At 39.1% G+C, this 15,741-nt stretch overlaps 1 protein-coding gene across 2 annotated transcripts in view; it reads left to right on the top strand.

Annotated features, from left to right (window-relative positions):
* arid3a (AT-rich interactive domain 3A) overlaps window positions 1-15,741 on the top strand; it is a 65,518-nt gene that overhangs the window by 16,803 nt on the left and 32,974 nt on the right. For both annotated transcript variants that reach the window (XM_084723171.1, XM_084723172.1), the window contains exons 2-3: window positions 7,320-8,099; window positions 9,290-9,572. In XM_084723171.1, the coding sequence (XP_084579297.1) occupies window positions 7,759-8,099; window positions 9,290-9,572 (624 nt within the window). In that variant the 5' untranslated portion in view covers window positions 7,320-7,758. The remainder of the gene's footprint in view (window positions 1-7,319; window positions 8,100-9,289; window positions 9,573-15,741) is intronic.

The raw sequence follows: 15,741 nt of genomic DNA, 5'->3' as shown, positions 1-15,741 counted from the left end.
GTATAGTTATTTTTAATGCCTTCTAGCGGGTCAGATTCTCCCCGAAATCAGATGAAACGATTTATGTCATGAAGATCGAAGAGCCTGTTTTACATTTTCCCAAGCTATGTTACAGTGAGTAGTATGTTGACCAGTTAAGAAGTTGAAGGAGATATTTCTCTAGATTTTTTTCTGCATTATATTTTGTGGTTATTGCAGTGGAAGCGCTACCGCATTCGTCGACAGGGGCCTCTGAAATCAACACAATATGACAGTTCCTTGTATCAACTTTAAGTGGAACAGAGACAAGTTGTCTCAGTCAAACCAGATCCTGTTAGGTAAGATGTTTTAATCCTGCTTATACTGGTGCTATTCTCCGTCTGACAACTGCAGGCGTTCAGTTGTGCCACTATCGTCCTTAAAGAATGCAATGAATCAATATTAAATATCTGTCGGCTGCCTCGCTGCATCTGCTCTGTCAGTTGTCACTTCCTTCACCCTGTGAAGAAACACAAGTTTCACAGCTCTTATTTCCTTGCGTAACATTTCTCTAACATACAGACATGGTATAGGGTGACTGAAAGGCTTTTCCTGTGCATGCTGTGGTTCTTTCTTGACTGTTGATATAACATTTTGTTAATGCGTTGCATTGTATTTAACACCTCTTTGCTGTCGTGGCAGAATTTTGTGCTTTTGAAGTACATTTTTTTGTGGCCCAAGTATCTGACCAGTTTAAGTGAGGTGTTGCAGTGTGTGATCTGTATGGTGACTGCTGTTGCATGGGTGTTAAGTTGGGACTTGGGGCATTTGTCTTCTTGTTTTTCTACAAACTTGTAATTGTGGCTCAGCCAGTCCAGGTCACCCCTCTGCATTATTAACAATTAACAATTAAGTGTTTTAAGGAGCAACTAAGCTTTTCTTTAATGTTTGCAGAATGATGAGTTAGGCCAGGAGAAAGTGGCTGAGAAAAAATGTATCATGTAAATGTATACCCCAAGAAAGAAGTGCTTTGGAGCCAATTTTTGCCTAGTTTTTTTTCCATGAGGAAATGTGCACTAACACATCTTATGTGTCACCTGTGACACGCACAATTCCTTGCACATATGCAAAGTACTGATATTGTGAAAGAACAGATTTGCTGAATTATTCTTATAGAAACTTTTGATTTGTATAAAGATATTGATATTGATACTTATGACAAGGGCATGACTGTTACTGGATTTTTGGGTCTGATTCTTTCTTTTTGTTCTTTTTGATTCTGATATCAATATCTGCAAATATTCTTTATACAGAATATAATATACAGAATATACATAAACACAGTGGCGGCTGGTGAATTTTTCTCCAAGGGGGGCTATAGTGAATATCAGCCAAACATCTTAAGGTATGCCACCAATGTATTTTAATATACGGAAAACTAAAGTAAACAAAAAGTACCCCAATATGTATGGAAGAAATCTGATACCACAAACCTTCAGACAATGGAAGAAAATTATAAACACACTGTTAACTGTTAGAAAATTACAAGATTTAAGAAAAAATAAATACATTTAAATTTGCCATCTTGTGGCTTAAAATTTACTTTTACTTTTACTTTTGTATATAAATTCTCCCTGAGATATGTAAATGTCTCAGAGACTCTGTGGTTAAATGTCTTTGACAGGTTTATATAAAGTACCTACTTTATGGTGTCGCCCACTTTTCTGCACAAAACAGAAACTAATTAAAAGTTTGTAAAAGACCAACACCACACATTCAACTTCTATCATTTGCAATGGGGGAATGTAACTAAGTACATTTACTCAAGTACCTTACCTAAGTGCAATTTCGAATTACATCCATATTATATTACTTTGCAGTTGTTGTACTTAACTTTTTTACTCAACTACATTTACCTGGTACAGTTACTAGTTACTGACAGGGAGCATTTTGCTGCACAGTGATTACTTTTACTTTTCACGCTGATAACAGCTGACAATATTTATATACTTTTAATCAAGTAAGGTTCTGAATGCAGGACTTGTACTAGTAGTGGAGTATTTTCACAGTGTGGTATTAGTGTTTTTACTGAACTAAATGATGTAAATACTTTATCCAGCACGGCTCACCTCTGATGAAGATCACCTGGGCTCAGTGTGAGGCTCTCAAAACATGTTGTTTATGGTGATTTCACAGATTTTATGACTCCAGTCTAGCAGCTAATGCGCTTAACTCCCCCAACTATCAACACATCTCACTCTGCTGTATTAATTGTCCGATGTAGATCAAGCCTCTCGCTCTCTGCTGCCGCCCAGAGGTTGACGATGTGTAAACCAGCAGCATTCAAATGAATGCTGAGGGCGCAGCACCAAGCTCCTATCTCTTGTATTGAGATGATCGAACTACGGATGTACAACTTATAGCGCGAGTAAATGGGTGAAAAAATTGTGCCCCAAGCTGGAAACACACGACCAATCTGTAACTTTGGACATCTTAAAACACTTTTAACAACACATTTTAGTGCAGATTATATATTTTACTCACTAACTACACAATATTGTCATTGCTCATTTAAAGAAGTATACAGTATATATTTTAAAGTAATTAAGTCTTCTTCACTGAAGTTTTAGGATGTGGGGAGAGGTGGGGCGGCGCCCTAGCGCCCTTTATTGACCAGCTGCCACTGCATATACATAAACACATTTTTTGCAATGATCCCTCAAAAGTGGTTAGCTGTTGTGACAAAGATATGTATGGAAGTAGGATATTTACTGTATTATCCAAAATTATATCACAGTGCTGAAACAGTAAACTTTCACAGATATTTTTAGTAATGACATATAACTATGCATAAAAAAACAAATCAGGGAAAATTATTAAACATGAATTAAGGAAAAGGATCAAACATACACAGAATGCGGCCAGTAAAGCTAACAAATGGGCTAAAAAACAATCTGTATTAAGTTCTCTTAAGACAAAGCTTTCATAATGGTGAATATATGACAACATATACGCTGGAACTGATATACACTGATATAGCTGTGTTGGCCAACATCAGGCCAACGGTAACAGTCAGCTGATATATTGATTGGGCTGTACCAAGTATTAACCCTTGCTCAAGTTAAACCCTTTCTTAGAAAAAAAATGAACAAATACATACAGAGAATGAATGCCATAGAAAATTACACCATCCTGGGGAGAAAGAAAAAGGCATACAGGAAACTGCTGGGACATTGCAGCATCCTGTTTTTGGGTTAATAAATGATGTGGCATTGCATCAGTGCATAGACTTGTGTATCACAATACCCAATATCACATTTCAGGCAGTATCGCAGGCATTTTCCGATACTAGTATAGGTATCAGGACAACCCTAGTTTTTGTTGTTGTTCAGTGTTGTTGTCCTTGTTTTTAGGTTTATGTCTGTTTCTGTCTTCCTTTAAATTGTCCTGTGTGTAAATACATTGAGAACAACTTAAAACCAGAGTCAGATTCCTTGTATGTGTACACATTTGACTTGAATGAAAGATGATTCTGATGACCCAGATGTACGTAAGCTTGTTTTTAGTTTCCATTTGGATCTTATATTGTCGCACTAGCTGATTGAGGTTCACGATTCTTGGCTGAAATGTCTTCCAGAGTGATAACCAGGATGTTTGTGGGTGTTGTCTCTCTTCTCATTGTGTATTCATGACTATGTAAACAGAAGATATGGAAAACAGTCTATTTTCCTGTTAATGGAAGCAGAACTTAATTTCACTCCTCAGCCTTTGGAGAGACCTTGGATCTTATATGTATATATGGTGTTTATGCTGCTCTTGTGTTCAGGGCGTGCCTACTCCTTAATTACACCACTATACCCATTAAATGCTGGTATGATTTTCTCGGAGCCACATGAACTGCACACATGCAGGAGAAAAACAGCCCTCCCTTGAAAAAATGATCCCCTCTGGTTAAATCCTCATTGCTTTGTGATGATGAGGTGTGTTGTGGGTAAGGATTACTGTGGTGGCCACATTTTAGACAGGTTAGCATGCCTGAATGTACGGTATGTAGTAACAACTGGTGTGTTTTTTGCCTTGAGGAGCTGCTGACTCAAAAATAATTTACAAAACATTGTTCTATTGGAGGGATGTTTAAGGGTTTCACAACTCTGGTAATGCTGTTGTTTTGAGGCTTATTGCACTCTGATATTAAAGGGGTGGTTTAGATTATTTGAAGTGCAGTTGTATGATTTTTTATAAATCAATAGTCATTGTAGTTGTTGCAGTAGATGGTGGTAGCAGAGGTCCCATAATAGGAAGCTAAGCAAGGAACTGCTGTGAAAAGGGTCAGCAGCAAAACATAGTTTCGACACCTACAAAAAATCAATATCAGTTTAAATGTATACTATATTTAGAATATTTTCTCTGCTTTACCTTGTCTTCAGACGGCCTTTTCCAACCGGAAGCTGATGTTATGTGAGCCAAATATCTCTCTCGCCAAACCAACCAGACTCCAATGGTGAAATCACCGATTTTACCCTGCAGAACATGAGGGGTTGCTGGTCTACCACTGCCTCCAACTGTTTTTTTTTTGTGTGTGTGTTATTGTAGGACTTCAGGGTTTTAAAGGATTAGTTTATATCCACCAAATGCTCCAATAACACAAACAAACTAACAAATCGAGCTAGCAGTAGACCAAAAACTCTTATATTCTGTGAGGTAGAATGACTGACTTCGTCCAAGGAGTCTGGTAGGTTTGGAGAGAGCATAGTATGTTTTCTATAACAGCAGTTTCCCATTGAAAAAGGCTTTCTGAGAGCAAGATAAAGCACTGAAAATATTTTAAATATAGGGCTCACTTAAATTCATAATGATTCTTTTTAGGTGGCTAAGATATAGTATAATATGTAGAAAAAAGTATTTTTCCTGCTAACCTTGAACACAGCAGTACATTGCTTGGTGGGGGCACGCTGACCAGATCTTTTGTAGGTAATACACTGGCTATCCATAAGTACCTCAGACTACCCCACTTGAAACAATCTGAACTGTTCCTTTAATAAAATACCTTTTAATTTTCATTTGATTTTTTTTTTTTGTATGGATGTGGACAGTTGTAAAATTGGCAGTATCAGCTGAAAATAGGGCTGCAACTGACGATGACATTGATTAATTGGTTCATTGTTTTCTCAATTAATAGTTTTTAGTTTTAAAATGTCAGAAATGTTGAAAAATGTTGATCAGTGTCTCCTAAAGTCCAAGATGACGTCCTCAAATGTCTAGTTTTGTCCATAGCCCTAGTCACTTTACTATCGAAGAGGGGTAAAGAAAACATAAAATAGTCACTTTTTTCCTTAAAACTCACTGATTATTACATTAGTTGGTGATTAATTTAATAATCAGTTATTAATTGAATAATCATTGCAGCTCCAGATGAACATATGAGTTATCAGTGCAAGAGTCAAAAAATAAACCAGTTAGATGATAGAAGAGCTTCCCTAAAGTTTATGTAAAATAATCACATGTGAAAGACATGATAGGATGAACAAAAAAGGGCCTTTTTTATGGAGTCACCTAAGTAAATACTGTATTGCTGTCACTGTTACTCTTAAATGAATATTGATGCAAACTAAGTGTTGTCTCTCAGCAACCTACAACCAAATTTTCAGTACAGGATGGTTGTGATAGTGGCATATATTACAGGAATGTCATTCATGCATTCATTCAATTGGTGTCAAAGTGCAATGTAAAACCTGAAGTGTCTAACAGTACAGGATCCGGGCAGGTGTTGGTTACAGCAGCCTCTTCATGTATTACTCAGCGTAGTTGAATGAGTGGTGGCGTACAGTCACTGCTGCCTCTTGTCATGACTCGCACTTGTTCAGCACCTGCACTCGAATTTTATTTCCCCATGTGCTGTTGGCTCAGTGTGCATCTCTTATCTCTCCTGACTAATCTGAGCTACAGTTTCCCCAGACCCAGACTTCTCAACATCAAAAAGTTCTGAGGAAAGGAGTGGGCAGGATAGACCGTTGCTTAGTGTCCAGTATAATTGTCAGGAATAGATTGGATTACTGTTGTCAGGATTCAAAATGAACGTATTGTTCACAGGCCAAAAAGCAAGTGAAGGTTCAGATTTTACCAGCCACTCTATACCATTGCTGTTTCTTTTTTCTTTTTTCGTTTTAGCTGGCAAGAAAATCTGCCAGCTTCTTGCATATTTACCAGCATTTGGCTGGTGGAAGTTGTTAATTATGGGCCCTGATTTTTTTGCTATAATAGTTGACAATAGGGACATTATTAATAGGAACACAAAGGTCGTTGCTTATAAAGAGGCTGCTTTGCATACCTGAGCACTTTTGGGAACAGGTATGTAGGAGAAGCCTTGCCGCCCACAGAAGTTGCAGAAAAACTCCCCACTGTGTCTCTTACTTTACTTGCAATAAAACATTTCAATGAGGGGAAAAACACACCAGTCATACCTGAGCAGAGGCCTTCCTCTGAATATTAATTATGAGTGCTTTTAACAAACTTGAGGCAGACAGCGTTGACTGACATTGCTGATTTTTGCTGGTGGGCTGAAACTCATCTTGGCTCTGAGCCAACCAGGTGAAGAAAGTGACGGTTCTTCCTGTGATTTCACTTCCTCTTGTTGAGGCTAAAACATTTTGTCCCGTGTGGGCAGCCTGTCTGGTCTGTTTGTGTGAGTAATCCCGCACATGTTGCACAACAGACCTCAGTTACCGTGTATTTATTCTCTTGTATTTCATTTGTGAGTAAAATAGAGCATTTTTATTAACTTGTGGTTGAGTTGGTGAAGTGGCTGTGTAGTAGTTCTGCTTTTCTGAAACCCTGAAAAAGTTTTACAAAAGTTTCTACACTTGATAGTCATGAGTTTCTCCAATAATGTCAGACTTTTTCTTGCTATATCATCCATTAGCATGGTTTGTCTTTACCTCTTCATATGATAAGGGGCTTACAGAACAGGGAAACAAAGCTGATGCAATAGTGACAAACAAATTACACATACACAAAATTAGACTGTGGTTTTAGATTTATCAGAACAATATCAAATTGTTTCTGTTTGAACAAATATAAAACCGGATACATGTGTACTTTCAGATGCTATGTAAATATATTGTGATGTCCAGTAAATCTAATTTGTAAAAGAAAAACAGTATCAGATCAGATTACAGGGCATTAAAGATGTCCACTTTAGTGAAATATCAATGAATGGAAAGTTGAGATTTAAAAATAGAGACGTATTTGACTGATCTGATGCTTAGGGGAAAGTCGTTGAACAGTTTTGGAGCTTTGCTGTACTGCTGTTAGCAGACAGTAGGGAAGTAGCTGTCTGACACTGTTTTTTTTCTCTCCCTCAGGTCTTTGTAGTCTGTCAGCGAACTCTTATACTCCCACCCTCGCACAGCTACTCGTGCCTCACTGAACGCTGTGCGACTCAGCTCTGTTGCCAGCTCTGGTTTCCCCCCAACTGCAGGAAAAACCATTGAGACAAGAGAGAGGCCTCTGTCTCCACAATTGCAGCTGACCACTGACTGCATGTCTCAGAGCTCCGAGAGACCCCCCTCCTCTTCCTCCTCCTCTTCCTCCTTCCACTTCTCCCTGAGGACCCACATTTCCACTTAACCATAACCTGCAAACGTCCAGCCAGCTGCTAGCTGCTTCACCGCTGCTTCACCACTGTTACCAGTTGCTCTGCCAGAGCAGAAGGATCGACCATCATCTTCCTGACTGGTGCTCCTTCAGTGGGGGGAAGGAGGGGAGGGAAGGCAGCTGAACGCTGTGCCGCTTTCCCCGGAGATGAAGCTGCAGGCTGTCATGGAGAACTTGCACAGGCAGCAGAGGGCCAAGCTGCTGATGGAGCAGCAGCTACAGCAGCAAGCCGCTGCGCAGCACGCTCAGATACGCACAGGTGGCGGAGGAGGAGATGAGCCCATGGGGAGCCCAGCCCCTGAGGCAGAGCAGGCACAGATGGCAGCGCTGGCAGCCATGCGAGCAGTGGCGGCTGGGCTGCAGAGGGTGTCGGACAGCCCCATGTCGGAGCGCAGCAGCGGTGGCGAGGATGAAGGTGATGATGATGACAATGATGAAGGGGAGGAGCATTACAAAGACATGATGGGGTCAGATGAGGAGGAACAGATGTAAGTACTGAATATCTTTGGTCAAGTTACTGAATTTTCTTTGGTGAATTTGCCTTAAAGGGTAACTTCAGTATTTTTCAACCTGGACTAGAATAGAGTAAGAGTAAAGTAAGGCCCCTATCAGAGTGTGTCTGCTGATGTTTTACAAAAAGAGCAGTGCAGAGCGTTTCTTTTTATTATTAGATAACCAAATCACCCATCATTAGCCTAACTGTAATTTAGCTGATCTGTACCTTTTTATTTTGATTAGCTAGAAGTAGTTAGCTACCTAAATACCTATGGAAGAATTGGGCAGGCAAAGGGCTCTGGTTCAGGCTGAGGGTGAGAGTCTGTTTCCAAACACTTCACTGGAAACAGGGAAACAGAGATCCATGTGGCTACATGAAACCCTCAGAAATAGGATAAAATACAAGCACCTTGCTGCTTGTCCAGAGAGATTAAAATTTTGCTAATATTACCTCAGCACAAACCATGATCTGTATGTTAACAGCTATTAGTATAGTTTAAAATGAATGAAAACAACTTACTTACAACTTATTTTTCTGCTCTGAGCTGACTGTGTTCAGAGTGCTCCTGCAAAAATACAAGGCGCTGCAAATGTTTAAAACACAAGGCATCCAGGAGGCATTTGCAGCACACTAAATGCTCAGTACCTGTATAAGACAACTGGAAAAATACGTTTCTCACAGCCTGTTGGCCTGTTTTTGTTTAACCAGAAACAACTGCTACATCACTCTGCAACCAAATTCCATAATTTTGCCTCTCAATGAGATAGTTACTTTGTGTTATTGTATGGTTAGTTTTTTTTAAGGGGTTCAAAATTGATCAAAGCAGTGGCGGACCAGAGAGGTAAAATGGCTTTTTCATCAGTGTAGTTTTGTTGCTTTGACCAGAACAATACAACATGTTTCTACTCAAACAAGAAGAATCTTACTCTTAAAAAAGGTCTGTCTTTGTAGTGACCCTACTTCATAATTTTGTTAGACACAGGGGGATTAAATTGTAGTTCAGTTTTGCTTCTGCTGCAGTGCTCTCACTCAATACTGGACCAGTATGAAAAAATTGTTGTCCCTATAGTCAAGGGAGAAAAATACAGAAGTTCCCCTTAAAAACATACAATCTGTGCCAGTCTTAATTGGTCTTCATTGGTGCTAGTCTTCTAAACAATATTCTGTTTTTGATGCACACAGCAAACAGAAATGGGACGAGGAAGACTTTGAAGGCGAGATGGAAGAAGATTTTGACGACGACATCGTAGAGGAGGGTCTGCCGACAGGCCATGACGCAGTGGCTCCGGGAAAGGGCATCCTCCTGCTGCCCCACCGTCAACTCCACCCCCACTCCCAGCTGCTGAAGGCGCGTCCCAGTGTCGACCAGGAGCCCCGCGTTGCCATACTGCCTCCCCACGGCACACACAGCCATCTGAGTGGGCAGGACCACGGAGAATGGACCTACGAGGAGCAGTTCAGACAGGTAGGGTGTCTCTGCACTTCTTAATTTACCTCTTGCTCCTGTTCTTACATGTAAATCAACGCTGCCACTGGAGATTTAGTCAAAGTCTGCAGCTTTGACCCGTCCAGTCTTAACTGTTGGTTGATTATATTAGGAGCTGTAGATCATACCTAAATATCCTTAAGTCAGCTGCTGTGTCAGTCTGAGGATGTTCATAAATCAGAAATGTTGGCTCTTGACCAGTTGAGCCACATCTGGCCTTCACACCCCTCTCATCATGTCACTTTCTCAGCTGCACATGGAGTAATCCGACCAGGGTGGGAAATTAACACCAGCCACCGGCCAAATGTTGATAAACCCTAAGCTGAGGGCTTTTAAGTTTGTCTTTGCCACCTGACATGCTGGTGGGATACATCTGTTCAAGGTTCAGCTCTAAACAATCAGTTATTCTGGTGGAGCAGCTCAGTGCCCATAGAGATTTGACATTTGCTAACTAATGTGGCCTAAGAGGTTTTTTTTTTAAAAAAAAGGTATTTCCTGTCATGAATAGGATTGTGAGCTAAGGAAGAGAAGCTGAGGGCGGCGGGAGGAGAGGAGAGGGGGTGGGTTAGGGTGCATTTTAACAGCTTTACCATGCTGGCGTTTACTGTAAACATGTGAGTGGGCTGGATATTATGAGGGAGGCCCCGGTGGAATAAGACGGGCTGTTTACGTGAAGAGATTTAACTCTGTCAACAGCTAAGTTTAGATGGAGGGCTGCTGTCGAGAGACTGGGGGCAATGTGAAATCCACTCACCGCTCACCACTGATGACTAAAAAAATAGATCACTCGTTGTTTAATACTGGGACTCTAGGTTAAATTAGTAACCTTCTCATGCTCTTTACTTTCAGAATCCAGTATTTTAGAAACAGTAATAATTTCTTTGTCAAATGTAACATGAACATGAAATAGCATTTTTAATATCCTTAACTGAAACCTGCTTCTGCTTTTGTGTTAAAAAAAAACAAAAAAAACAACTAAAAACCACGGCTGGTTAACTGGGATAAAGTAAAGTGGTAAGTGTGGCATCTGCCTAGCCTACATTTATTACAACAGCAACTTATATGACATAATAGAAGCCACCACTGTATTGAAATGAAAACACACTCATGGCCTGTAGCTGTATTCCAACCCATAAAACATGTTTGACAGTTTGAGCATCAACTTGTGTTTTAGCTGAGCAGAAATTACCAAACGCTTTTAGAAGAGAAAACTTTAAGGTAAATTAAGAAAATTGACGCAGCCTACATGTTCTTCACTTTTTAAACCATCACAGATTCTGTAATTTAAGACCCATTTCTTGTAATTCCTGAGCATATGGAATAAAACTCCTCTAATGCGTGATTGGGCTTGGCTAACTGCAACTAGGCTCAACTCGCTCCTTTTTGTTTGACCACTGTATGGTAACTTGACAAATGACACAATGCAAACAGTGTTGTTCTGTCGTCTATGCTTTGATGTAGGATTTCCAAAATTATTTTTTGTGTTGCTACTTTCAGCCTTTTCAAAAAAGAGTTTTTCTCCTTGTTATGACAAACATGGCCTTTTTACACGGAGATCCTTCAATACTGCGATAAGGAAGACCCATCATTATGCCAGCATAATGCTGTGGAGTTTTATAAGCAAAAGAAGCGTGATCAGCATGACGTCTAACACAACAGGCTCAATGTCCAATGTAATGTATAACATAGCCCATGTGTCAGGCAGCAACATTGCTTTCTATAACCTATAACAATATGGTGATTGATCTCCTCTACTTGGAAAGAAAGGAGCTCCTGAACCTTGTTGTTTCTACAACTTGCAGACAGTGTAATATGCCCACCTTGAACAGGCGTATAAAAGGGCTACAGCAATCCTGCCAATATCCTGTTGTTCCTGTGTTTGTGTTGTGTTGAAGATTATGTCACAGCAGTTTCAGACTGTCGCTATGATGACCAGGTAACAATCCTGCCCTTGTTGCTGTCAGCAGTGGAAAATGAAATAAAGAGGACACCCAGTACCAAAAGTGAGTTGAGTCGAGTTGAGCCATACAATGCAGTGGTATACAACCCATATGCCATAAAACTTCTACTTCTCTAAATAGTCATCCCCTCCCCTCCTAAAGCTTTGTGTGAATGATTTGAATTTATACTCTCAACAGTTGGTGGTTTTCATATGTCAGGTAGAACATTCAGTGCATTTTTATCATAACATGTCAGTCAGTCACCGACGGTTACATAATCAAGACAGCCAGTATCTTGGCTGTTAAGATAGTGTTACCAATCCATTGTTGATTAAAACGTAGTCACGCCTGTGCAATATCATACTCCTCCTACTATGGAGACTAAAGTGTAGACTCTTATTTAAACTCTTCTGACATGATATAGGGAACAGAGCAGTAATGGTCGTAGACTGCTTGCAGTGAGTTTTTATAACACTGTGAATGCAGGATTTTAGTACACACATAATTCACACAGAAATAGTTTTGACCTTGGATGATTACGGTGATTAGTAATAATTGCAGCTTTGGCCTCTGATTATAATTCTCTGTGAATGTGCTGTGTCTGTAGTGCGTAAAGCAAAAATGACAGACCTGTATAATGAAGACAGTCTGTCCCCTGATAATTCTAACCCCATGCAAATCAAACTTAGTGATTTCAGCCTTAATTTATATTTGGTGGGAGCCATTTCTCATCTGCTTCTTCTTTTTCTTCTGAAACCATCATTTGTGGTTTTTTCTCTTCACGTGAAAAGCAGACTGTAGTTACATCTACAGACCACAGTTTTTAAATCATTTTCAGTAAAACCTTGCACAAGTTCTTTTCTTGGTCAGGAGGTTAAGAATTGTAAAATGTTATTGTAATATATGTAATAGTGGTTAGTGTTGAGTCATGCAAGACCCAAGCAGAATGTCATAACTTACCAGGGCTGCATGCAAGAAAATGTAATACCATGAATTTGTGCAGCCGCCTGACACGTCACAAAAATATTCAAAAAGAAAAAACAGAAAACCCTGGTCACATAATCACACAAACATTCATTTATGGAGCTTTATACAGTTCTCCAACAATAGCAGACTACAATCACCTAAAATTATTAAATTACACATGAGCCATTTTTACCAGTATTAAATCATCATGAAAGGATTCATTTTCCTTAAAGATCACAAATGATTAAAGGAGTGTCTAACCTGTTGGAGTTTAGTGCAGGTAAACATTGGCATAAAACTAGATCAAACATTGTAAAAGAAGCACATCTTAATAACTGGATCAGTGTTTTGGGAACACACAGACATGGGTAGTATATTTTTTTAGCCTGTAATCTACTTTTTATTTCACTGCATATGTAAAATATATTCACTACAACCAGTCTCCCCTAAATACAGAGAACAAGCAAGGGACACCTCTACAAGTTGCATCTTTTGACCACAATGTGATGATAAGGGAGGTAATTCCTCGCCACATCTGTCCATGCTTTTTATACAAAAATCTAAAAAAGTCAACAGTTACATGAGAAATGCCTACCCAAAATTACAAAGATCTCTGCTTTTAAAAACTTTCCTTCTAACCTCTGCTAGAAGACTGAATTAGGTTGCACATACTATAGGTGAAAATCTAGGTAGCTAGCTAATGCTGGCTATCTTCATTATTCATGTGCACCATCTTTGAAATTATTGACATTAACTTATCTGTAAACAGGTGGTTTGTGGGGGTTTCTAAATTGGCGTGCTTTAGAAAGCAGTTAACCTAATATAATGCCAATGTTAATGTTAAGTTTATGATCGCGGTACACAAAATATTAAAATGGAAAATAACTTGCACTTGGAGTAATTAATTACTTTTTCACTTAATTTCAACCTTTTACTTCTCTACTTTTACTTGAGTGGGTTTCTGAGCCATTTTTATGGGAGTAATTGTACCTTGAGTATAGATTCAGTATTCTACCTAACCCTGGGCAAAGGCAACATCTGGCTATAGGTGAACCTTTCAGTCATAATTTATTTATTTATTTATTTATTTTTTAATTACACATTTCTCAATTAACCGTTGCATGCAGTTGCATGTGAGGAATGCTGCAGTATACCCTTAACAAAGTAATGATCTCATTGTTTGTTCTGTGATGGTCAAAAGTCTAATAGTAATCTCGAGTCTCACTGGGGAGAAAATGTGATTCTCATGTTGAGCAGCGTTGTGAAACCCTATAACTTGCACTTCCATGTGCTCTGGAATTAAATTGAGTGTTTCGGACGGCACTGAGTGGAGAGGAAAGGGTTAAGGCTGTACAGTTTATTTTGGGCAGGTGGGTGGAGGCTGTTGGAATGTGCCTGAGGGAGGGTGATAATGTGGCCACTAGGAACCCCAGATCCTCAGCAGAAACCTGGCGTGCCTCTATCAGTCCGCAGCAGTTGGAGCTCTTCAAACTGAGAACTGTCCCTTCTTTCATTTCGCCTAAGTCATGGTGTTTGTATGGTCAGTATAATGTCTCACAACAGCAATGGTTCCTGATCCAATCCAAGGTGAACTCCATAAATACATTCTAGGGTAAGGAAAAAATTGGAGAAACTTCACAGGAGGAAATTCAAAATAAAGATCCCCCTGCTCTATGAAAATATATGGGAGAATGATGATTAGAAAAATTAACAGAAAGTTGTAACAATTTGTAGAAATGCAAAACACAGCAATTTGATTGTAATCAAACAAAATGCATTACTAATGTAGTGAATCCACTTTAAGAAGACCAGTAAATTCAGTCAGTGAAATTAGTCCAATAAAATAGGTTAAATGAAAGATCTTGAATAAGAACATCAGTTCTTCACACCGATCTGGGTCCAGGTGAGGAAACATTCACACAGACCTCAGCTTTAGGTGAGGTTTGCCCCAGGCTGTGAGTGGCCTGCATTCCTGGTGGATCACCCAGCCGACCACCTTCCTCTCTCCATACTCTCCACTGAAAGGTCACACTAAATCAAGCCAGGAGACGCTGTCTGATAGGATGTCTGATTACACTGTGGTTTTAAGTGAATTAATCAAAATATTCAAGGCGCACTGCCAGCAGTGTCATATCTATCTGTGGCAGAATATGGCACAATTTAATAAAGTACAGGGATTTGTTCAAATTATGCCAGCATCATTGGATTATTTTGTAATTGAAACTGATTTGCTTTGCTGGTGGAGTGCCATTTGAACTGAGTTATTTTAGTGATACCAATGTAACCCTCCCCCATATACGTGCCCTTTTAAATATCCATATCAGTATCAGTATTTGCATTGCACTCTGCATTTTTAATTCCAGGAAAAGTGGGTACAAGTACAAATGGTACAACCAATAGGCTTGCGTGCATCTGTTCCAATCAGCCACCATTCAAATGCTGGACAGTTTCTTCAGTGGAAAATTACAGTGAAAACTTTTCATGCAGTGGAGTCTGTAGGCTATTTAGAGTAATGGGGACATTTTTTTTTTTCTCAAAACGATAACTACCTGTATTTATAAAAAGATGGATTTCAACAACTATAAGAACATAGTATTTTTAATTTGTATATAAAGACTCAAAAAAGAAGATGTCAAACATTGAAGCTACTTGTGAAATGGAAATTAGCTAAAAATCCAAATAGCTGTGGTACTTACATTTGACCAACACAAGATTCTCAGCAGTCTAACACAAATTTAAGAGTGTTAAGAAGCATTGAAATTTTGTATTGTCTTCTTCTTGATAAGAACTACAAATGCCACCATTAAACACAGCCAATGTAGCTTATGTTGCTAACTTAACTAATGTAGCCATGGTTAGGCTAATATAGCTATGGCACTTACATTTTATCAATTATACATAATTCTTAGTAAACTTTAAATTCAGCAATAGTTAGAAACAATGTAATTCATATTGTCTTTTTCTTGAAAAAAAACTGCCATCATTCAACATAGCTAATGTAGCTTATGTAGCTGATGTAGCTAAGGTAAAATGGTGCCTTCTAATGTTATGAAGGCTCCTGTTTGGCAAATGGGCTTTCAGTCTTATGGGATTTTTTGTTGTTGTTTTTATGGGCTAGTGGGCTTTCAGAATAATGGGCTATCAAAACAATGGCACAGGGCCATTTTACCTTAGCTATATCAGTTATGTTAGCTACATAAGCTATGTTTAAAATGGTGGCATTTTTAGTAATTATCAAGATG

Source organism: Lutjanus erythropterus, chromosome 7 (genome assembly GCF_056507025.1).
Source record: "Lutjanus erythropterus isolate fLutEry1 chromosome 7, fLutEry1.hap2, whole genome shotgun sequence".
Lineage (NCBI taxonomy): Eukaryota > Metazoa > Chordata > Actinopteri > Lutjaniformes > Lutjanidae > Lutjanus > Lutjanus erythropterus.
The sequence above is the reverse complement of the archived record's forward strand: the minus strand, read 5'-3'. Positions and strand labels throughout refer to the sequence as shown.